The 23,095-nt window shown below is 47.6% G+C and overlaps 11 protein-coding genes across 11 annotated transcripts; 9 read left to right on the top strand and 2 right to left on the bottom strand.

Moving 5' to 3' along the window:
• Positions 1–11: 11 nt before the first annotated feature.
• Positions 12–776, bottom strand: GL50803_0011548 (uncharacterized protein; the record flags this gene model as incomplete). Its single annotated transcript, XM_038045682.1, has 1 exon — positions 12–776. The coding sequence occupies one exon, from the start codon at positions 774–776 to the stop codon at positions 12–14; it is 765 nt and encodes a 254-aa protein (XP_037901830.1).
• A 215-nt stretch (positions 777–991) lies between these two features.
• On the top strand, positions 992–1,867 carry GL50803_0016802 (Kinase, CMGC CDK; the record flags this gene model as incomplete). The annotated part of the gene is made up of 1 exon (XM_001709879.1): positions 992–1,867. One exon carries the CDS (start codon positions 992–994, stop codon positions 1,865–1,867), a length of 876 nt encoding a protein of 291 aa, XP_001709931.1.
• Positions 1,868–2,461: 594 nt separating this feature from the next.
• On the top strand, positions 2,462–3,823 carry GL50803_0015429 (putative Glutathione synthetase; the record flags this gene model as incomplete). The annotated part of the gene is made up of 1 exon (XM_001709876.1): positions 2,462–3,823. The coding sequence occupies one exon, from the start codon at positions 2,462–2,464 to the stop codon at positions 3,821–3,823; it is 1,362 nt and encodes a 453-aa protein (XP_001709928.1).
• A 480-nt stretch (positions 3,824–4,303) lies between these two features.
• Positions 4,304–5,842, top strand: GL50803_0011540 (Hexose transporter; the record flags this gene model as incomplete). Its single annotated transcript, XM_001709874.1, has 1 exon — positions 4,304–5,842. The coding sequence occupies one exon, from the start codon at positions 4,304–4,306 to the stop codon at positions 5,840–5,842; it is 1,539 nt and encodes a 512-aa protein (XP_001709926.1).
• A 54-nt stretch (positions 5,843–5,896) lies between these two features.
• On the top strand, positions 5,897–7,915 carry GL50803_0015428 (Intraflagellar transport protein IFT81; the record flags this gene model as incomplete). The annotated part of the gene is made up of 1 exon (XM_001709872.1): positions 5,897–7,915. The coding sequence occupies one exon, from the start codon at positions 5,897–5,899 to the stop codon at positions 7,913–7,915; it is 2,019 nt and encodes a 672-aa protein (XP_001709924.1).
• A 113-nt stretch (positions 7,916–8,028) lies between these two features.
• On the top strand, positions 8,029–8,706 carry GL50803_0015427 (Trophozoite antigen GTA-2; the record flags this gene model as incomplete). The annotated part of the gene is made up of 1 exon (XM_001709870.2): positions 8,029–8,706. One exon carries the CDS (start codon positions 8,029–8,031, stop codon positions 8,704–8,706), a length of 678 nt encoding a protein of 225 aa, XP_001709922.2.
• Positions 8,707–8,729: 23 nt separating this feature from the next.
• Positions 8,730–9,755, bottom strand: GL50803_0011535 (uncharacterized protein; the record flags this gene model as incomplete). The annotated part of the gene is made up of 1 exon (XM_001709869.1): positions 8,730–9,755. One exon carries the CDS (start codon positions 9,753–9,755, stop codon positions 8,730–8,732), a length of 1,026 nt encoding a protein of 341 aa, XP_001709921.1.
• Positions 9,756–9,848: 93 nt separating this feature from the next.
• GL50803_0016801 (uncharacterized protein) lies at positions 9,849–13,712 on the top strand (the record flags this gene model as incomplete). The annotated part of the gene is made up of 1 exon (XM_001709868.1): positions 9,849–13,712. The coding sequence occupies one exon, from the start codon at positions 9,849–9,851 to the stop codon at positions 13,710–13,712; it is 3,864 nt and encodes a 1,287-aa protein (XP_001709920.1).
• Positions 13,713–13,854: 142 nt separating this feature from the next.
• Positions 13,855–17,454, top strand: GL50803_0087970 (uncharacterized protein; the record flags this gene model as incomplete). The annotated part of the gene is made up of 1 exon (XM_001709866.1): positions 13,855–17,454. The coding sequence occupies one exon, from the start codon at positions 13,855–13,857 to the stop codon at positions 17,452–17,454; it is 3,600 nt and encodes a 1,199-aa protein (XP_001709918.1).
• A 48-nt stretch (positions 17,455–17,502) lies between these two features.
• On the top strand, positions 17,503–19,815 carry GL50803_0023314 (Ankyrin repeat protein 1; the record flags this gene model as incomplete). Its single annotated transcript, XM_001709865.2, has 1 exon — positions 17,503–19,815. One exon carries the CDS (start codon positions 17,503–17,505, stop codon positions 19,813–19,815), a length of 2,313 nt encoding a protein of 770 aa, XP_001709917.2.
• An 813-nt stretch (positions 19,816–20,628) lies between these two features.
• GL50803_0014164 (Ankyrin repeat protein 1) lies at positions 20,629–23,064 on the top strand (the record flags this gene model as incomplete). Its single annotated transcript, XM_001709864.1, has 1 exon — positions 20,629–23,064. The coding sequence occupies one exon, from the start codon at positions 20,629–20,631 to the stop codon at positions 23,062–23,064; it is 2,436 nt and encodes an 811-aa protein (XP_001709916.1).
• Positions 23,065–23,095: the final 31 nt, after the last annotated feature.

The following is a 23,095-nucleotide window of genomic DNA, read 5'->3' as shown; positions in this document are numbered from 1 at the left end:
AGGTCGGTTTTTTATGATGTATTCAGATGACAGAAGTGCCTGGACAAGTAGACGAGGGAGGCCACCGCAGCATTAGTAGTCGGGCAGGGAAGTGCGCGGTCAGCAGTTATCCTAAAACACTCTGCACCTTGATGATCCTGGTGATTCGGCTTGATATCCTTCAACAGGGAGAGAAAGTTATCACGAACAGGGTCATTGTATGATTGAGAAAGGAAGGGAATAGAGTCAGGATATGAGGGAAGCGTGGTCTTGCCCTGCCTGTTTGGGCTCCTTAGTGGAGACGAGTGCAGTGAAGCCGATCTATGGTATGAGCCTTCTGGAAAGGAGTGCTGATAATGCTCATCTGCGAGAGCTCCCCTGCAGCTCCGGGCGCAAACACTAACTGGCCGCCGTGCCCGTTCCCGATCAAATATTACCCTGGCAGCATCAATCATTCGCTTCTGTGGCATGAGCCCTTCTGAAGGGCCTCTCATTGGAGAAGGGCGCTTCATGGTGGTGTAAAGCTGTTCAAACTCGTGGTTTAGGTACTCTGGAATGACTCCATCAACGTCTGCGGTCCTTCCAGGGTGGTAAAGATACTCCTTCATTCGTCTTGCCATGATGTACTCTGGCCCCAGCCTATAGGCTTTGTATTCTAGGGCCAGTGATGGAAATGACCCTTTTGCAGTGTGCTTCAAGGAGAGCATGTCTGCCTCGTCGTTGTAAGAGCGTACGTTAGAGATAACAGCCCGGACTGAGTGGCGTGAGCGCTCTGGCGAAGAGTCTGCTGTCTTCATACCCCAGAGTTATGATGACGAACGCTGGGTGGTCAGATTTAAACTAGATTTTAAACGGCAAAGGTAGTAATAGATCCTTTCTGCCACAACCATATGTGTAGCCAACCAGCAGCTAGAGCAATCGGTCATCACATCAGTTGCATGCTCGGCTGCGAACCTTGATGAGCTTTTCAAAAGATTTAAATTCCCTGCCTGAATTCTAAAATCTGCTAGCCATGACTGACCCCTTGAACAGATATGAAAGAATACAGGGCCTAGGAGAAGGAACCTACGGCGTCGTCTTCAAGGCAAAGGACAAAGAGACAGGTCAGATTGTCGCCCTCAAGAGGATTAGGCTCGAGAATGCGGACGAGGGTATCCCGGCCACTGCAATCCGTGAGATCGCTATACTCAAAGAGATGAAGCACAAGAACGTTGTAGACCTTCTCTCCGTCATTCACACAGAAGCGAAACTCACGCTTGTATTTGAGTACCTCGACATGGACCTGAAGAAGTACATCGACTCCAAGCAAGGAAAGCTAACACCTAAGGAGGTCAAGAGCTTTATGGGGCAGCTGATGACTGGGCTCACGTATATACACAACAAGCGCGTCTTGCACCGTGATCTAAAGCCACAGAATCTGCTAGTTACCAGCTCTGGGCTCCTTAAGCTCGCAGACTTTGGCCTGGCGCGTGGATCTGGAATCCCCGTTCGATCATATACTCATGAGGTGGTCACGCTTTGGTACCGTTGCCCATCGGTTCTTCTGGGCTGCCGCAAGTACGGTGGAGCTCTCGATATATGGTCTTGTGGGTGCATCTTCTATGAGTGCGTCACTGGGAAGCCGCTGTTCCCAGCCAAGACAGAAAAGGATGAACTTATTAAGATCTTCAAGACCCTTGGAACTCCAGACAAACAGAGCTGGCCGGATGTCGATACGCTTCCCCAATGGCAAAAGGACTTCCCTGTCTACCCAGGCATAAACGTTGCCGAGCTTCTGCCGACTCTTGACGAGGCCGGCAGAGACCTCTTTTCAAAGATGATGGCTCTTGACCCTTCCAAACGCCCTTCGGCAAGAGACTGCCTCAAGCATCCGTACTTTGCAAAGTAGACTGTGCCGCTTCTGTAAATGTCATGCTGGTCTCTTCACAGCAAAATCTATCGTTCGTCAGTCCTGCGGTGCGGTAGACCACTCAGGCATGGGATATGGGTGCTTATACAGGAATGCTCCAGATTACAACGCGACATTTTCTCCACAGTATGGGCTCTCGACTACTCTGTTTCGATGAGTGTGATTTACCCACACAATCCGTCACTACTATACCTGGATGTTATCGAAGAAGGGCGCCTGCTCATGACAGTGCAAGGTCAGGAAGTGTACGCGCCAGCTTATGCCATGACTGAATAATTGTGTGTAAGATTGTGCGTGGGCGCAACCCGATTGATTAGGATGTAGCACTCACTAAAGGCTTCCAAGTTGTTCCCATGCGTAACCGCTAATCTTAAACCACGTTCCACATGTTACAGGCACCCCAAGCAAATAGCGAACGATGGTGCAGCAATCCCGAGGGAACCCCCAGTAAAATGAGCATCCTCCTGTCAAACCCTTGCAATCTCTAGGTCTGTCTCTTTACATTCTGTAATAGAGGTGATAAACTGAGTGATTGGCACTTAAAGTTCATTACTCAATGTATTTCAAGTGGATATGGATAGTAAGACGAATGCTAGCATACAACTTCGCCAACGAGCTATCGAGGCAGGCATTGCATTTGTGTCATCCAACGATAGCATAGTCATGGTTCCCATTGCATCAGAGCCCTATGTGATGAGTCGTAGTGCATGTGATGAAATCATGGCTAAGACCGAACTCCTGGGGCGATTCATAGCTGATGCGGCCTTGGATAGTGCCCTTGTTGAAGAAGTGGCCAATAAATGTCTCTCAGACAAGGTGTGTAAAGTACTCTGGAGAATAGTATCAGAAAAGAAGACCGTTCTTGGACAAGACTACGCTGCTGTCTTGCGAGCTTCTACTGCAATCCTCCAGCGCACTGACTTTTATATGGTAAATCGGAGCCCCAGACTGATCGAGATGAACACAGTATCTGTTGGGCTGCTGAGCATGAGTGCACGGCTTGCAGACATACAAGCTTCCTGTGGTCATTCAGGGATCGCGCAGAGTAACCTTGCATCGCTGTATTCATCTCTTGCGCGCATTGCTGTTGAGGGTGATACCACACCGTCTGTTTGGTTGATGGTGGTCTCTGAAGAAGAACCCCTGCTTAATGACCAGCTTGCAATCTCTCAGGGGTATAACTCTTATTGCAAAGCACACGGAATCCCATCGACAATGGTTCAAAGCACCTGTGCAGAGCTGGCAGGGGCCGTGCATGCCCAAGAAGGAAGACTCGTCTACTTGCACAAAGGAACATGCCTGCGAATTGCTGGCGCTTACTGGCGCACAGGCTATGCACGCGAGCACTGCACCCCAAACTATGAACGATTGCGGATCCTGCTGGAGACACACTCCCTGGTTTCCATTCCTACCGCTGAGGCCCAGCTTGTCGGTATGAAGGTCGTTCAGAACATGCTGCCTACTCTGACAGCCACCAGCAAGTATGCATACCTAAGTGGAATTACGTCTACTCTCTCCAAAATATTGGACTCTCCGCAAGCGATCTCCGCCTGGCTTGCCTCTTCGCCAGATACCAGCACGATGGTTCTGAAGTCCATTGCAGAGGGCGGCGGGAACTGCGTCTTTGGAGACGACATACCAGCAGCCTGGGATGCCTTGCTCCGCACCGACTCTGCGGCAGCCTCGACACACTTCCTCATGGAGCGCCTTGTCCCCGACAGCCAGGACGCAGTTCAGTTCATTTACTCCAGTGAGATTGTGAACGTTGCAAGAGCTGACGCAGAGACAGGTGTCTATAGCTTCTGTCAGCCATCTGAGGTGGGCACCGCACCAATCCGTCACCTCGGATTCCTCGTCCGCATGAAAAGGGCTGGCACAGGAGAGGGTGGGATCTTGTGCGGCCAGGGGGTGCTCGCTTGCCTAAAAGTTCAGTAGAAGAAGTTCAGTAGAAAACCCTGTAACTGTGATTGATCAGTAATTTGCTGGTTTGCATAAGCTTGAGGGTGCCCTCTCCGATTTCAAAAGGCAAGAACAGAGACTACCTATGGTCAATAATGAAATTACCATCCCTATTTAGCCTATCAACTTCGTTTAACCATAAAGATTAAACGCCATAAAGTTACATATTTTAATGCCACAACACGAAAGTTTGTGCAACGCTATCAACAGTTGCGAAGATGCAGGAGAACACTACCGTTTGATATGAATCATCACAGTCAGCTGCAACAGCGCAAGAGGAAGCAATAAGAAGTTCGGCTCTCCGCAGGTGTAGCATTTGCGCCTACTACCTCTTCCTGAGATACAAGTCATTCATAGCAGGCAGATTCTCTAGGTCTTCCTTTTTCTTCCGTAAAATAAGCAAGTTAACGTTTAATCCTGACTGCTACTATTATTTAAAATAATATTTAGGTGTAAATGGGCATGAAAGATAGCTATGCGTCAAGCTACCCGAATACGTGTGTCTTCTTCATCTTCGTCCTCTTTACCGGGCTCACGATGGCCTCGACCTTCACGAACATGGGCGCTCCTATCCAGGATCTGTATTCAATAGATATAGGTAACGCATACGGGTATAAAGGTGGTAACTCACCTGACCCATTATCTACAAGTGTTACAGCGGCTTTCAGTGCTGCATTCTTTGTTGGAGCATTCGTTGGATCCCTTCTGACGTTCCCAATAGTCGAGAAACTTGGACGAAAACTGTCGACGATTGTTTTCTGCGTCTCTACAATTGTCCTTACCGCTTTGATGACCGTCAAAACTCATTGGGCATATCTGATAGTCATTCGTGTCCTCGCTGGCTTTCCAGCAAGCTGCATACAAACGGTTACGCCCCTCTGGATCTCAGAGACGTGTCCCCCACACCGCCGTGGTATCGCCACAGTTGGTATTCAGCTGTTCCTAACCCTCGGGATCCTTCTGAGCTACATCATGGAGTGGGGTCTCATTTCCGTCTGTAGGGGCACCATTAAAAACAATGGTAGTAATGGTCCCTACGGGATTAACAGTAGCTGCTCTTCTAGTCACAACCTGTGGTACTTGGCCTTCGTTCTCACCATAGTCTATTTGGTCGGTTTACTGATCTTCTGCTTCTTCATCCCAGAGCGGGTGGTCACCAGCACCCAAGCCTCCGAACAGGTTAAGGCTAGCACTCAATCCCCCGACGCTACGTCTACAGAGCTCCACGCCGCTTCAGTCGAGGTTAAGACCATATCGTTGGAGCAGGCACAGAAGCCATCGAAGGATGACACCGACTCTGCGTCCTTCAAGGACTGCTTCGCAAGGAAGGATTACCGCCGGTGCCTTGCCATTTCTATCATCCTTCCGTTCCTCCAGCAGTTCACGGGGATCAATGCTGTTATCCTCTTTGCAGGTTCTTTCTTTACGGCTGTAAAGATGCCCGACTCTTCTCTTGTCGGCGCTATCATTATTGGGTCCTGGAACTTTGTTTCGACGATCGTTGCTATCCCGATTGTTGAGCGAATGGGGCGCCGTTTCCTGCTGTTTTTGGGGACCTTTATTCTCACAGCCATGCTTATCATGCTGATACCTGTCTATGTGGTTAATACTGACAGCAATAAGGAAAACCCTGCCATTCTTGCTTGCATAATGATTGGTGTTCTTCTCTACATATTTGGGTTTGCTATCGCCCCCGGACCTTTGGTCTTTACGATATGTGGAGAAATCTTCCCCAAGGCTGCGCGTGTCAAATTTAATAGCATCGCCTTTGCCATGCACAAGCTTGCCAGCATCATAGTTGTCTTTACATTCCCTTACATGCAGGACAAACTTTGGCAGGCGTTTGTTCTCTATCTTGTGATCACTATCTTCTTCACAATTTTGTCGTGGTTCATTATCCCTGAGACAAAAGGAAAGACGCTAGATGAAATAGAAGAAGTGGTGGTGAACGAGAAGGTGTTTGAAAAGTTCGACATGTGCGGACGTGTCAGATAGACTGAATTGTTGTAAATTGCTTTTTGAGCACGTACCGGCCACTTTCTAAAAACTATGCAGCCTCCGACAAGCACAGATCAGCTCCAGACCATTACAGACGGCCTCAATCTTCCTCCCTTCGAGCGCAGGATGACGCTTATCACTCTTTCAGAAATCTTGCATGACCCCGTTAGAGCAATGCAGCTTCTTGCAGACGTGGCATACCAGGTCCGTCCGCACTCTCTGGCCGAGGACAGCAAAGCTGTGCCTCCCCCTGTGAAGGTCAACGCGGCCAATTTGGAGCAGGTCGCCGCTGGTATAACCGACTTCACTGTCTGTCTTTTAAATCTCAATGAATCTCGAAGCATGGCTGACAAGCAAGCCTTTGTCCAGGAGCTTGTTCTTTCAGACTCAGCCAATATGCGCGTTCTCCTCTCCGCCATCCTTAAGGACCTGGCTGCTTCCAGGGAAACGATTTATGTCTCCAAGTTCAAACTGCCCCCGGTGATTCCTGCAGACTACATGGTCGACCCCCAGATCCAGACGCTTCTGTCCCAGCTACGCGAAGCTCAAAGTAGGTTTACAGAGGCACTCAATCAAAACAGAGACGTCCAGAAAGATCAGATTCTGCAGAAGATGGAGCGCCTTGCCACTGACAAGACCACATTTCTGACAAGGAGGGATAAGCTGTTCGACCGGGTGAAGCAAGCCAAGGCACTGTCAGTACCGAAAGAGGCCGTTCGCTTGGCCAGTCGTCGCCGGGTTGCGCTCTCAGAGATTGAAGAACTAAAGACCCAGATTAATAGCCAAAACGAGATACGGCGTGCTGCACTGAATGCGGCGAAGGCCGTGGTCAACTCCGCTCGGGGGACTCCTGCCAACATCTTGGAGGCATCGGAGGCAGAGAACAAGCGGCTGAAACAAGAGATTATCAACCTCACGGCAGAAATCACAGAGAAAGAGTCACTTGCACACCTGATTCAGTCTGAACCAGGACAGGAGGCTATTGAGCTCATGGAGAACGAGTTAGAGACCCTGCGGACGGACCTAGTCAAGTACAGGGAAATGGTTTCCACGGTTGGTTCTCCGGATGAGGAAGATAATGAGCAGGAGAAAATGAGCTTCTTGAATCAGCAGATAACGAAAATTAAAACTCAGCGTGCACAGCTTGAAAATAGACTCACAAATGCAAGGCGGGAAAGTGCAGAGGTAGATGCAGAGGTAGCGAAGAGGTGCTCGAGCACAGACATGGCGAGCTTGATGAAGGACATAGATGACATGGACAGCATACCCATGTTACTGTTCAAGAACCTCCTTTCAAAGGGCAGAGCTCTCAAACCACTGCACAAGAAGGCAATGGACGAACAGCAGCTGCTGCGCAAGGAGAACGCTATAGTTTCCCGCACAAAGGACATCCTTGCCGCAATCCCGAATCTTTCTGCAGAGGCTCCAGATGAACTCACTGATGCCGGGGGACTTAGGCCCATTGGGGGAGGAAAGCAGCGGGTGCTGGGGAGCATCGGGGGCGTTGGCTTAAACGCGAAGAATCTTATGGAAGCAAAGGCGGTTCTGGCTGAGCTGGACGCCACATTGCAGCAGAAGAAGCGCGATCTTGCCCCTCGCGTCTCTGAGCTTGCTGCATTGAAGCGCCAGTGTGCCCAACTGGAAGCAGACACAGAGAGCGAGAATCAGCGAGCCAGGACCCTTGAAGTGTCACGGGAGGGGTCAGTCTACAAGCTACGTCTAAGCGTTCGAGCGCTTGAGCTGGAGATAGACAATCTGAAGACACAGGCGATCGTTACAGACAAGAAGGCGGAGCTGTTACGCCTGGAACTGGAGCAGGCTGACAACGTACGAGAATTCGACAGGTTGAAGCGAGAGATCACTAGTGAGAACAACGCGTGTAAGACCCAGATGATGGAGATTCGTGCGAAGCAAGAGGAACTAAAATGCAACCTCCCCAACCGGATGGCGCAGAACAAACTGTTCAAGAGTCTGGTCAGCATCCTCGAGTTCAGGAAGCAAGCAGCGCTGGAGCGTCAGGAGGATCATGCAGCCGAGATGCGTATGGACAAAATTAGAATAACCAACTAGCACCCAACGGAACGCACACTGCGGTTTACTGTTGGTGCTGCGGAGCAAAGTGCCTTGTCAACAGGTCTCCGGTTTTGAAAATGAAATTAGATATCTTGGAATCGAGTAAAAAAATGGAGTCAATAGTCTTCCCCAACCGCCTCTACTATCGCCCGTCGGCTTTCCCGACTGTCGTCAACGAGATCAGGGCGACTAAGGTTGTGCTGGTTAGCCACTTGCATCTGAGGGAGCAGAAGGAGTATGTTTCGGACATCTGCAAAGAGAGAGGCATCGAGGTCTATTCTGTTGACGTTCCTGACAGCCCTCCCACGAGGCCTAGCATCGAGCAATTGAAGGAGGCCCTGGATCTTGTCCGTCCCGAGACAATCATCTGCGTGGGGTCCGTGCATGCCTCGTACCACTGCGCAGCTGCTTTCCAGGACGGCATCCGTCCCGAGTTCGTCTACGTGGCCTCGGACAACCGCCCCATCCCGGTTATGCTGGGATACTACATGTACATGGGGAAGACTGTGCACTCTGATAGGGCTTGCCCGGACTTCGTTGTCCTCGACTCAGTGATTACAGACATATCTGTAGACGCCATACAGCTCTGCATCAACCTTGCGGAGAGCAAGAGCAAGCTCCTCGGCTCTCTCACCGAGCCTGTGAAGCGCATTGGAAAGGAACTGCTCGGGACTGTGAAGCTTGACTGCCCCGAGTGGAGGGAGAAGGCCACGAACCTAGTCGGCACCCTTATGCTTTCTCGCCCTGAAGTGGGAAGGTTCATTAGGCAGATCAAGATAGGCTTTTAAGTTGTCCTCGTGAGTGAATGCACCTACTTGTTTACCTTGCTCTTTATTGCGTCACACTTCAGCTTTAGGACGGTCATCGTCTTCTCGAAGACCGGAAGTCGACTCCTGTATAGCATGACACGCTGAGAAAAGTCGTGTCCAAAGGTGTACATTTCATCGAGGGTCTTAATGTCTTTATCCAGCTGCGAGTCCAAATGAGCAATGATGTGGCTGACATCCTCCTGGTCCTTACTGATGACACAAAGCTCCTGCAGCGTCGTGTTTGAGGCGAGAGTATGGATTCGTTCTACCATTGCGTCGAGAGACACGGCACGGGCCTCTGCGCTATCTATGCGTGCCCTACACTCAGCGAGCGCTCTCTCACTAGATGCCAGCTGGTCTTGAAGCCTCTTCATCAACGTGTTCGTTGTACGTCTGATGATTGCGAGGTTGTTCTGGATGGAGTGTATCATACAATACTCATTCGTTTTCGTGCTCTCCCTGAGGACCCCGCTACTGGCCATAGTAATGCTGTGGTTTGCAATTCGGTGACCAAGGAGTCCCATAGCTGCATCTGGATCTATGGCCTCACAGACGTCCTCACGCTGGACAAAGCCCTTCGTAACCTCACGCGATACCTGGCAATCTCCCAAAGTAAAGTTTATCGACGGAAGCGTCAGGGAATTGGGGAAATAGGATGGTGGATACTCAGCCGTGCCATCGGTGCTCTTAATGGTGATGCGAGTTGGCTGAACAACGGTCTTCATACCTGTCCGGAGCATAGTCTTAGCGCGTTTATTGGGCGGCTGAACATGGTTCTCTAGGCTTAGAAGCAGCTGGGGGACATGTGCCTCTCCACAGAGTGGTGTGCATGCAGTCACAAGGCATCCCTTTGCTCTTGATCCAGTGTCAAGACTTAATGCTCTACGCCCACCTCGAGTCTTTGGTTGAAAACTAAGAGTACTACCTCTTTCCAAATCCTGATGCTTTGCAGATGCTGAACCCTGGGGCTGTGGGGGCTTGATCTCTGCAGCACCCGTGCTAAAGGATCTTAGCTGAAGAAGAGGCATGCTGCAAGTGGAGCTGCTGGGTTCTTTGGCACAAATCTAAGCAGGACCAAAAAATAGTCAGGTCTCTCCTTTCTTTTCTATCGACCTCAGGTCATGAAAGTTTATGAGATTAATGAAGTCTACTTTCTAGTGGATAAACAAAAGGATGTCCAGACGGTGATAGCCTTCACGGCAGATCAGCCCATGCCTCACATCTATCCACTTGGAGCAAGCCTTTTGACCGAAGAATTTCTGGCAAAGGCGACACTGTGTATAGATGAGAGCTTCTTTTTGGGGTGCCTTCTCTTTCCAAGCGCTTGTGTCTACTACTTTTATGGTGCAGAGGTGCAGACCCTATCGCTTCGCCTTTCCTGGCAAATAGAGCGAGCAATCCCAAAGCAACTATTTAAAGAGACCGAAGCCTTGGCATTCTTCAAGGCTCTGCGGGCTCAGAATTGCCTCTCAACACATGTTCATTCCTCTGCTTTTCCTACCCTTCCAGAGCTGACGTTCTACGCCATGTTTTGTGATACAGATGCCGAGGCGTTGCGAAAACTTAATATTGTTACTCGGTTTTCTATCGGCTACAAAGGTGAACACATATACATGGGGAGAGACTGGATATCTGGTCAGAAAGAAAGGAAAACATCTATTCTGTACTATCTCTCATGCAATTTAACTGACGATCGGGCTTTTTGTGATGGCACATCTAATACCCGACAACTGCCCCTGATCACTACCAACTATAACGAAGCTTTGATCGACCAGGAGGATCAAAGTGTTGGCAACTTTGTAGAGCAACTAGCGACGCTTCTTACCTGCCGGTCCCAGAGGATCAGGCGGTTATACTTCGCGAATAAGAAGCACTGCGAAGCTCTCGGCCCAGCTCTTTCTAAGTACGGTCTCACCCCGGTCATTGATAGAGAACACGCAGAGCTAAAGGTTGAGTTTGCCATACACCCCCTTATCCTCGGTCTCACAACAGATTACCAGTTATTACTGGACATGCTACTAGAGCAAATCAACGCATTCGGAAACTCTAAGGAGAAAAGACTCAATCGTGTGTTGACTGCAGCAACTGTCAACGACTTGGCTGAGCGTCTCCTACTCCAGCTCGATACAAAAAACTTGCGATCCTCCTATTTGAGTAAGGAAGTAAAGCCCTCTTCAGACAAGCAATCACCTTACCAGCATAAGGTACTCAGCTATGCGCACAGACTTGTATCTGCCATGTCAGCTGTAGTGCGTCCAGTTTCATTTGCTCCTTTCGATGAAGCCCCTCTTGGCCCAAGCGGTAAGTCGGTGTACTTTCAGTCTAATATACCTGTGTCGTCTGCCAAACAGATTATCATTTACTGTTCTCATCTCAGTCTGAGGACCCCTACTGGGAGATCTTTAGGCCTGTCCGACCAAGTGCCTCCGCATACGATTCCAAGCATAAACGTATTTATCAGTAGCAAGAGGTGTCCAAGCATATGGTACAAGCTATATGAAAGTCATCAGGTAGGCCTCCACGTGTCTGTCCCAGATCTGAACATGAAGCGAAGCTCCGTCATACAGGAAAGCAGTCAGGACAGTATTCCGCAGGAGTATTTATTCTTCTCTCTAATATGTGAGATATCGTGGAGTGACTCTTCTCTGATCGCTGGGGTAAAGACTCCCTTTGATTTCGATCTTGTTCGAGTAGACCAGCCGGAAGGCTCTCAGTTTATCATCTCTCACCTCGTTGTGCCAGGATTTAGTGTTGATGCAGGACTATCCTTGTGCAGTGCGCCACCCATCACCGAAGCGACCCTCAATACCACTTGTCACCTGATAACTGTACGCCACGCACTCAGTGCTCTTGTAACCTCATTGCTGGCCGATAATGGTCGCTCTAAGTCTAACACTCAAATATCCATGTCTAATTGTTACGCTGTAGCACGGTACATGAATGGAGAGTCAGCTATGCCTACTATCATATCAACTCTGACAGCGTTGATGCTAAGCCAGGAGCAAAGTATTGCAGCTACATCACAACCTCTGCTAATGTCGATTTATCAACGTGCCCAGCGGTTTGTAAGTGCTGCAAAGACCAAAAGGAAAGGAGCTGGCAGCAAGCTAACGTGCATAGGTGCTATCATTGACTCTCGATGCAATTTTTCCTTCACTCATGGGCTGCTAAGTATTCTGAGAGCCCAACTGCATGAAAAGAAGGCCTCTATTCCATTGATTATGATAGCACCAAATCCCATGATTTTAGAAATTATTAGGCTTCTGGTTCTATACACACCAGCACTATTAGAGAACTCTAACGAACTGAAGATCATATTTGGCACCACAAACTATAAGAAGCTGTATAAATCTTCATCTTACTTCAGCGACACTTACATTAAGCTTGCTGCGTCTCTCTACAAATTGGCTTCTTCAACGTTCCTAGCTGGATTTATTAGGTCAGACAGCAATACATTGTTCAGTATTCTGTCTCCCCAAGTACGTATTAAGAATAGTCTGTATGCACGTCTTCGTTCAGCAGCAGTTACAAATACTCTGTCCCTGGGAGAAATTGCTGATAAGTTTGAGCAGATGCTTCTTGAATATTTGCAGGAGCAGCCGACAGCGATCGCAAGCAGTCTAATTGGGCTGCCTTGCTCCAGCTGTGGAGCATCTATTAGCGAAGATCTCAGAGGAGACCGATGTGCAAAGTGTCAGCTACCATTTTGCGTATCGTGTTCACCTCTCCGTGATCAGATATTTTATTCTAGTTATGAATTTGAAGCGCCGGCATCCCTTTGTCCGGAGTGTGCAGGTGAAGAGAGTCTTCTGGAACCAATCTGCAAAATCTTAGCTTCAGATAAGACCATGACGGAGTCTGAGAGAGCATATGCTCTGTTAGAGACATTTGACCAAGAGCTGGCAAATAAGCTCAAGAGCAGTATAGACGAGACCTCTATACTAACCAACCTTCCAGACGAAGACCCGACAGAGCTTACCATTCTCGGCTCCTTTTGTGAGCATCTTGCTCATAATCTGGCAATGCCCGTGGCCATGCGATTGGCTGGCACCTGTGCCCAGCTTCACTTACAGAATGGCTGTGTGTGTACACATATATCTCAAGACGAGTCTTCTGCTGACGAGTCTTCTCCCAGTGACTGTTGCCAACAAACTCGATTGCTAATCAAGCCAGCAAGTCTTTTACAAATGCTTTATTTAGTAACCCCGTCTAACCCGTTTTCCGAAACAACAGCAAGACCTAGCATCACTTCAAAACCAGAAGAAGCTTACAGCTGCAAGGAGATCCCCGCATTATTAGCAGGAGTTCGCGTCTTCCAGTTTGTATTGGATGCACACTCGCCTCTTTCCACATACTCCTTTCAGATGAGCATACCAGCAACCGACTACTACATCATTGGTGTTGCCGCATCCACCAGATCACCACAAGAGAAGCCCCCAACAAGGGTTGTCAGCACTGTGTCCTTGACGCACACCACTTCATCAATGCAGTGCGCTAACTTCATTCCCAAGCCAGGTGCTAGTCTGCTTGAATGTGAGGTAAAGCTCGCCTCTGGTGTACTGGCCAAGACTTCACGGCTAACCAGATATCTGGATTCTACCATCTTCTCGTCTGTGGTATATCCTCACAGGACCATAATCAAGCTTTCTGCAGTTAAACCCAACATTATTGTAACCTTTAAGTTTCCTGCTGCTCGAGCACACAAGAACGTGTCTTCTCAGCTGATCGTTTACCATCTTGCATATTTGTCTGATAGCCCCCTAGACAGAGAGAAAAGAAGGGCTCGCGAGGGGTTGATCCAGCAGGCGTCAGATGGTATTGTTACAGCAATACAGATCTTCTCATTGCCCCTGCTCAGTGTCGTTACCAAGAAAGAGCTAACATACCAGCTCCCCCTCAGCTTGCGATCGGCAAAATCGACAATGCGGCTCCTGTTTGCTAGTGCTGAGCAGCATACTATCACAGAGATCTCCGAAGCTGTCTAAATGTCTCTTTTGAAAGATTCTGGTGGTGCTTTCAAGATTTATTCTCAGGATGACCTGAACTACTCCACTATGAAACTAAGCGAAAGAGGCCTTTCTACAGCTTTTTGTTGTCTGCAGCAATCTATACATCTCCCGTAAACTGATGGATTGTTTTTGTTGCTGTGGAAAATTAAAGTACGAAGAGGATGTGATGGCCAGCGACATACATCGAATGGATATGGTTCTGAGACGAGCGTCTCTCTTGTATCAGAAAGAAGAGTATAAGGAGGCGCTCTATATGTACATACAGCTGCAGGACCTAGTAACGGCGCGTCACAATCAGCAAGCTCCCTGCCGAATGTTCCGCGACAAAGCTTACTTACGCATCTTCAAGGCTGTGCTCTACAGCTCACTGGGCGCATGCCTGGTGTCCATGCACAGGAATCCGGAAGCCTACGAGCTCCTTGAATGCTCGTTGAAGATGTGCCCAACGCCCCTGGCAGCTCAGCGCTTGATACTTCTTCTCATTCAGATGGATCGATTACCCGATATTCAGAGGATATTGGACATCCTTCTAAAGCCAACCATTGTTCGGCAAGATGCACCCCGAGGAAAAAGTGAAAAGATCGACACAATAATTACCTCAGATGCTCTGTTGCTGCAAGCTGTACTGCTGTGTTACTCAGGTTCTATCATAGACTGTTTGAACACTCTTTCTCTGTCCATTATTCAGTTACTCCGCAGATTTCCTAAAATCATACAACCAGCAGCTGATGAAGAGATTCTTAATTTACCAGCCCCCGAACTACTCCAGGGCTCAGATAAGCTGCGGTGTCGTTTAACCTTTCTGGCGCTGTGCAATATCATGCAAACCTTTAGTCATCGCGGAGTTGTCTTGCCATACAGGTGCGACTATAATATAGAGGAGCTTATAATGAGGCTCTGCAACTCAAAGGTCAGGGGGCTATGTCTCAATACCATCTTCGACCCGTCATTTGTCTCACATGAGGCCCACGATGCGTTCATTAGGTACGGTGGAACAGGACATCTTCCTGGTAGTGGGTTACAGTCCCTTGACTCTCTTTATTCCTTTTTCCAAGCATTCTTTTCTTCAAGTTATGATGGTGACCATTTACCAACAAGATGTTCACCTTTTTTCGACGACAGGATTTTCTCCTCTGAAGCATGGAGTGCTGCCGCATCAAGGAGTATAACATATAGCCGCTTAAAAGGTCAGGCGGCACTCATCCAACAGAGTCAGCTGTTAGAGGTTATGGATGATGCCGATCTTGCTCTGCTAATTCTAAAGGAGTACAACATTAAACCACTCAGCTATCTGTTTACCCTCCCAGACCACCTCTTGTCACTTATCACTGGAACCCCTCTGGGCTCAAAGAGGGTTGAGGGGCAATCCTCCAATTCTGTTGACACAGTTGTGTTTACACACAAGGACTCTACCACAATCGCCACAATTATGCGTGCAAAGGAAAACCAGACCATTCGCGCGTTTAGATTGGCAGAGGACTGCATTGAATCCTCTTCAGCGCATCCCACAAGTCCCAGGGATCCTCTGCGTGAATCACTCCGTTCCAAAGTTATATCCTATCTCCAGCTGCTTCCCTCTGGTAACAAACGCTCTTCAGAAGTAGGTAGTTCCACTTACTCTCACCCTATCAGCAAAGATGCAGATATATCTTCCAAACTGGTATTACGAGACCTTAGGGTATCACGAGCTCCTCTAGTACCAGAGGGATCTGCTCTCAACCTATCAGGTACCGAAGATGCTGAGCAGGGGGATTCGGCTACTGCATTTCGTCCCTCCGAATCTAGATCGACTGGGCCATCAAATAGTAAGTACACATCCTTCGCTAGTAGACGGGTCTCCAGTAATAAGGCCCAGTCAAGAGGGCAAAGGCTAAGCCATCTGGGACCAACTCGAAAGGCAATATCTCTGCCGTCATATTCTCTTCTACATAGGTCGGAGATGGATGTACCTAATGTATGTCTATCAACCTTGAAGCAACTACTCTTAAAGAAAAAGAAAAATATTGACAGCACAAGCATGTCGGGAGGCCGGCAAACGTTGGTGTGCACCAACCTACCAATTGTTCAGAAAATAGAACATGTGAGGCCCCTTACTGTTAAGTCATCAACACAAAGTACCCCTTCGACAACTCCGCCATCCAATCTTCACTTCCCTGGAACACAGCTCTTTCCAAATGTAGACGAATATGGCAAGTCTTTATCTCTTCATGACCACACCAGCATATTCAGGAAGGTACCTATTCTTCAGCATCCCATGCGAAACTGTATTTCATGTCCAGCTGTATGGAATAGGGACAGATCCCGTCACCTTAGTCCTCAAGCTGGAGAGCAATTTAGAAAACTATACAACGCTGCATTATCTGTAGAGGCCACCAACTCTTTGACTTTTAAAGTCCCTTATTACAACGAGCTAGTTCGCGCGATAAACTCCGGGGACCGCGAGGAAATTCTTCTCAATTACAGTATGGGGCATAGAGGCACAGAACTTTCAGACTTTGACTTTATTGATAAGGACCAGTTAAATTCCTACAATAAAAAGTCTCGATCACAGAGTCTTGAACAGAGTGCCTCACCCAAGAATAGATTACTCCAAAACGCTAGGACAGTCTTCAGTTCTTATAAATATGTGCAAGCAGGCATATCAAATATCAGAGCATCTCTTAGTAGATTGGCGCTAGCTATGCGTACAAAGAATAATGAAAAACAATCCTTGATAGATAAAAACAGAACCCAAACTAAAATGACTGCAGATTGCGTAACACCAAAGACACCGACCTATTGTAGCGAAATCGACTATAACGCAGCCACAAGCCCTGATACAAAAAATGGCGACCATATGTGTTGGAGTGATGCTACAGACGAGCCGCTTGCACTAAAGCCAATACTTCTCCCAGACCTCAAGGCCATTGTCTCCAAAACGCCTGTCCGTTTTGTGGACTATTTCCTGAATCACCTAGACTTGGAGCTGGTACATGGAGACCCTCATGAGAGACGGACTCTGCTTTTGAAATGTAAAGAGGACACTGAACGCTTTGCCAACTCTGAAGCGCTGCACTCTAAGGCCTTGGCAAGAAAGAGGGCAGACATTTTATCAAGTACTGGCTCTGATTGCAATCATCTGCGTTACAGAATGAACGCTACATACGTACCAGATTACCAAGACCTGGATCAAAGTAATTCCGCAGAAAGCACAGACTCTACACTACTGTCTAACTATTACCCATCAAAGGCAATCCCCGATATCCTTAGAGGGGTCGGGCTGGAGTTGATTAACACAAAGAGCATAGGTTCAAGTCCTCCCGGCGTAAATACTTCTTCGCCGAGTGTCTCTAGCGCTTCATCAGGATCGTTCAAGACAGGTAGCGATTACTCTCCAGGTGTACACTTGGATAGAGACGGGATACTTTGTTTATTCACCAGTTCTAAGTCCCTTAAACAAAATACTTACAGGTACAAGGCTTTTGCTGACATACCTTTCAACAGCACCATCACCCCACATGCAACTTGCAAACGTAAAGAGGTGTCTATTCTTCACATCCATACAAGCACGCCACGACAGCATAATAGTCAAGTTAAACTGTCATTACTACCCAAGGAGCCAAGGCGACCAAAGCGATTGACCATTTCAAGTGTTATCCGTAAGAATACTCCGACTGCTATGGCAGTTAAAGTTCTGCGCCTTCGAACAGCTTCCTTCCTCTTCAGGATTCCATTGTAAGGCTTGCGTTGCACTATTATAGATTCCGATTGTTCTAAAAAACAGTTTATGATAGACAGCACCCAGCTTGCTTTACTGTCTTCTTTGGATAACACAGCTGTCGCAGGAGGATCTGCAGTCCTCTTAGCGCACAACCTTGTGGGGTATCTGAAACCGCTCCCTACAGGACTGGACTCCATGAGCTCATCCATTCAGGGTTCAAAGCTCAACGGAGACGGCATCTTGACGTCCTATTCTTTAGTGTTCGATAGAGGCAAGAGGCAAGTGTACTCTTTCGAGCAGTATTGTCATGGTATAAGATTAGATCAAATCTTGGAAGAACAGGAGTTCCAGGGTACAATTTTGACAGAGCTTGAGCTTTGGAAGCTAATAGTAGGGGTTTCGCTAGCGATCGTGAAACTGGTACACAATTATCAGTACAATGGCATGCAGCTCCACGCCTTCTTTACATTCAGTGAAGAACAAATTTACTATGACTCGTACGGCCACGTTCTTTACAGGCCGGCATACGTGCCCTTAAAGGAATGCGTTTTAGAATCTAATCCTATAAAGTCCGAGCAGCAAAGCGTAGCACGTCTAGGAAGATTTATCCAGGATCTTATTTCTCGATACTGTCCCGAGAACGCTATGTGCACTTCTCATCTCCCCATCCTTCTTAAGAAAATGGTTGGTCAAGAGTTATCACGACCAAGCTTTGCAGCCATATGCGCTCTGGAGAACATGGGGGACCACATCAGAAGCTCCCTGATTGAAGCAGGATCGTTCAATTGGGATAATTTCTCAACAGACTCCGTGATACAACGGGACGCAATGGAGAACACTCCTCTCTTCGATGCTCTTGAGGTAGGAGACCCTGATCTTGTGCATAGCCAACTTAGATTCCTAAAGAGAGCAAATCTGAAGGGGCGGACAGCGCTGATGCATGCGGCCTGTAATTACCTCCCTATCTCTGATGGGTGCCGCCTATTGATAAGTGCCGAAGCGTGCTGTCAGGATTCTGATGGATGGACTGCACTGATGCATGCTATAGATAATCAAAACCTTGACCTTGCACAACTTCTGTTGGAACGGGAAGCAGGGTTTGTTGGTAAAGATACATCCACGTACTCTGATCTATCCGGCTCGCAGCTGAGTAGCTCCGTCCAACTATCTCTTTTGGGAACCAGAACAGCCGCTGTAGGAAGAGGTATGACAGTAAGACTGCTGAGTAGTAGTGCCAATCTCAATTCAACCTCAGGTCAGCTAACCGGGAATATGACAGCATTGATCCTTGCCGTCATCAACTACTGCTATGAGATGGTGAGGTACCTGGCTCCGTTTGAGGGCGGATACCAGGATAGAAGCGGGAACAGTGCACTGATGTATGCACTTGATCAGAAAGATTTCTGTGAAGATGCCTGCAAGGTGTTGGCCATATACGATGGAGGACTTGTATCTAAGAGTGGAAGATTTGGATTTAAGATTGCTGCTCTTCAAGGGAGGCGCGAGATATGTCGGCTTTTAATGGAAAAAGAAAGGAATCTTGGAAGATCGAGAGGCTTCACGTCTCTGCACTATGCCATTGCTGTTAAAGATGATAAAATGTTTAATACTTACTTACATAAATATAGCTCTTCGAGAGATGAAGATGGTGTCACACCCTTGATGCTTGCATGTATCTTTAACGATGTACACTATGTGAAGGCATTATTGGCACCACAGCCAGACTCCGTTGAGCATACGAGTGCTCCTGTGGAGATCATAGAAGCACTCATGCCTATTGACAGTAGCAACATGACTGCTCTCGATTATGCCGTCTCTCGGCAGTCTTATGACTCAGCCACTGCACTCTTGGAGGTCCTAGCCGGCCACTTAAATATACCATTTCCCTATGACAACAATGGAATAATTTCGGTATTTAGATGCTTAGAAGTTAATAACCTTGGGATCGAGAGGCTTTTGCATTATGCTGTTGATAGCGGACTCTTACAGCACTTGGACGATCCCAAGCAGAAGCGTGTCTTGAGTCCTGTGTGGTTTAAGGCTGTGGAGACCGGTGCCCACGTTGCCATATTTGTCATGCGTAATATTTATAAGAGGGTCATCAACCCTAGTGGTAAGACTGCACTCATGGAGGCGGCATACAGAGGGGATCTGGTAGCAGTTAAGCTCCTGAGTGTAGAGGCAACATTCATCAGCATGCAGGGGCTTACCGCTCTAATGTATGCCATAATACAAGGCTATGACGATATAGTACACTACCTGGCCCCACTAGAAAGCTCTGTATACACAAATTCCTCGTATCATGAGGGCCCTGGGATCTCTCCCCTCGAGCTGGCGCTTAAGCACGATCTGACTAGATATATAGGTATCCTTTCTTAGTTCTCTTAACGCAGTAAACACTTCAGTGCACAAATATTTTCTAGGTAGGTGCTGGGCGTCAATCTAAACTGTAGTCTGTAGCCTGTAGCTCTTACTGCCTTTACTGCAACCAATTAAAATAAAACCTTCGCTCACGGTGGGTCCGGATGCGACTTTGTAGATACTGCGGCATAGATGTTTGATATGGTTGACCACATTGCATAACTATTTGAGTGCAGCATATAGTGAAAGGGTTAAAACGGGTATGTCAATGTAATTAAAATGCCTCGTGGCTCAAGAAGGACAGCTCTAAGAAAACGGAACCTTACTGTACTCCATCAAGCCCGTCAGTGTTTGTTGTGGAATACAGAAAGCTCTAGAAAGCCAGATCCATCTGTACGGGTCTACAACACTTGGAAACTGCATTGGCAGATTCATTTCTAATACCAACTAATACTGTAGAACTGCAACTATCATATCTACTCCACCAAAGTCATCAGGCTATGAAGCCAACTCAATACTGGAGAGAGCAGAACTATATAGTTACGTGTACGGTCTCCAACGTTGTCCAAACCAGATTAGTGCAGTAATGTAGGCACAGACCCATGCGTCGCTTGATTCTTTGTAGCTTACATCTCTAATGCGAATTATACAGATATGTATGTTTGTCCAAACTATTATGCAATATTCTTCCTGTTACAGATGACACCTGACTAAAAGTTACAAATATGCATTAAAAGCCATAGGCTATCTTATAGCTGTCTTGGTTACCTCAAGCGCCCAAGTTCTTAGGTCTACAGTAACTGTAACTCGATCGTAGTGGAAAATAAAAGTATGGCGTTGCACCACCCTACTGCAGATCATTTCCAAGGTGTGCCTTCTGGAACGATAGAGCTAATCGCTACTCCATCTATTCTACTGACAGCCTCTTGCGTTGGCAAGTTGGCCGGTTTGCGTGCAAAGAATTCCTTCAGCAAGCTACATTATTTCAATAGAAGCTTTGGCACCTTGCGTCCAAGATCCGCGTGGGTTTGTAGTGGAAATGACGACTTATCGTTTACATTCCTTGCCACACTAGCTTGTAAAGATATCCATGCTCATGGCATAACCGTGTCTAGAAGCTTGCTGCGGCTCGTTCACACGTGTTGCCGTCTCAGTACTAAAGTAACGGGTACTATTAAAGGCGTAAGCGTTGTAAAGTATAACGGATCGCAAGGAAAAGGATATGAAGCTGTTTATTATAAACTGAATAATAGGAGTGTGGAGGATGGATTAGATGGATGCGGTATCTCAACAGGCCAACCAAATGTTCAGGATGTCAATCTAATGATTCCTACTGGCTTTGCTGTGCTAGAACGAGGATATCAGAGGCATAACCAGTGGGCAATCAAGTGGCCGCCCTTGGGCTGGGCAAGCGGTATTAGTTGGTATATGAAACCGATTACTAAACAGCGCAACGCTTCAGTGTCTGTAAAACACTATATCCCATGCGGAAAGTACGGTAATAAACGAGCATGTGAATACGAATCTGGCATGTATCCAGCGGTTTCTGGAGGATGCAGGCTACTGGGATCTAGTGACTATGGTGTGTGCGGTATTATAACACAAAGACACTCCGGTTTTTGTCATCGATTTTTGACTGTCTTGAGTATGAAACGCTCCTTACGAAAAGGGTGCTCAGAACTAAACGGCAGGACTGCCATGGCTCAAAACAAAAATATGGCCTGCAATGAAAGCTTATCGCTTAAGTGTATCGTAGCCGGCCTCCATTCAAACGATGTAAAAGAATTCTCGCAGAATTCGACCGCGGTTACTGATCGACCACAATCCTCTGTCCAATACTGCTCCAAAGAACGCCCTGATGCTGCAAAGTGGAGTGCTATCTATGGAAGGCACTGTGGAGTGGGCGCTACAGGAGTATGCGGCAGCTCTACTGCGGGAAACGCCAGCTACTCTACAGCAAGTGATGATGCGGCTGTATGCTTAGCGCCGCTTCTGACCATAGATCATGAGGCTTCTCACGTGACAGAGACCGGTGCTCCATGCAAGTGGCTAGCCCCGCTTCAAACCTCGTATCAATTAAAAAGTGGTGCTATGGCTGTAGAATCTCCACAATTGCCTGACATCGCTGAATCCACTAGTCAAGGTAGTGCAGTAGATGTTCCTCAATTTAAGCTTTTTACTGAGCGACCTCTCAGTGAGATATTCCAGCTAGACACCATCTCAGAAAATATGGGATTTCTTGTTCAGTATCTGTTTTATCGACCTTCAAGTTTCTTTTCTGAGGCACGAAAAGGCAGCGCCTCGCTAACAGACGCGGTAAAGACATTCCTAGAAGGACTTGGGGGAAACGAGGATTTATGTAATGCCCTTACTGTCATTGCACACAGTGCAAGCGAACCGCAGCTCGATGCGTTGGAAACGCTCCTCACATATACACACGAGGATAATTATGTACTGAGCGATTTGCGTAGCATCTTGATACGCCTACTGGCAGAGCAGTGTTGGAGATCTCTCTCGGCTAAAGGCTATTCGCATGATTACTGCAATGCTCTAAGGGGTGTTATTCCCACAGAAGTGGACAGTGGTGAGTGGGGGGCAGAGACGGACGGATGGACTCCGTGGTTTAGATACGTTGAGCAAGGGAACTACCCTGCTGTGCAGTGCTTGATTGGGAGGTGCAAGGGATCGTATCTCAATGTCTTTATCTCTGCTATGGGGTATGGTCCCTGGCTTCCCACAGCCATGATGATAACTGTGGTCCTAAGAAATGCACGGCTCTTCGATATTTTGTCTGGTGTAGAGACGCGTCTGCAGGACAAGTGCTTGAGATACACCGCTCTGATGATTGCAGTTCTACTAGGTTGGAATCGTGCCGTAGAAGCACTTGCTCATTCAAAAATTATTGCACGCAAAGCAGAAAATAGTGAAAAAGTAGAGTCGCACGCGACAGTACAGCAAAGTGAAGTGGGAATGCAGGACGTAATGGGCAAAACAGCACTTGTTTGCGCAGTGGAGACAAATAGAGTAGCATACATAGATATGCTTATTGGTGAGGCAGGGCTGACTGATGGAGTCGGAACGCCTGCCATTGCATACGCCATGGATCCTGTCAAAATGAACATTTTTAAAAAGCTTCTGCCACTGGAGTGCAAGTGTAAAGACTCAGTTGGAAACAGCATATTGTATTATGCAAACAAGGCAAAGATAAAGCATTTCTCGCAGCTTGTGTTGGATGCATTGAGTTCTTCGAAGTATAAAGTTGAGTGATATTTTTCGGATTTCTTTTTTTACGATTTAC

This window comes from Giardia intestinalis, chromosome 3 (assembly GCF_000002435.2).
Source record: "Giardia intestinalis strain WB C6 chromosome 3, whole genome shotgun sequence".
NCBI lineage: Eukaryota > Fornicata > Diplomonadida > Hexamitidae > Giardia > Giardia duodenalis.
This window is presented reverse-complemented; position numbering and strand designations above follow the sequence as displayed.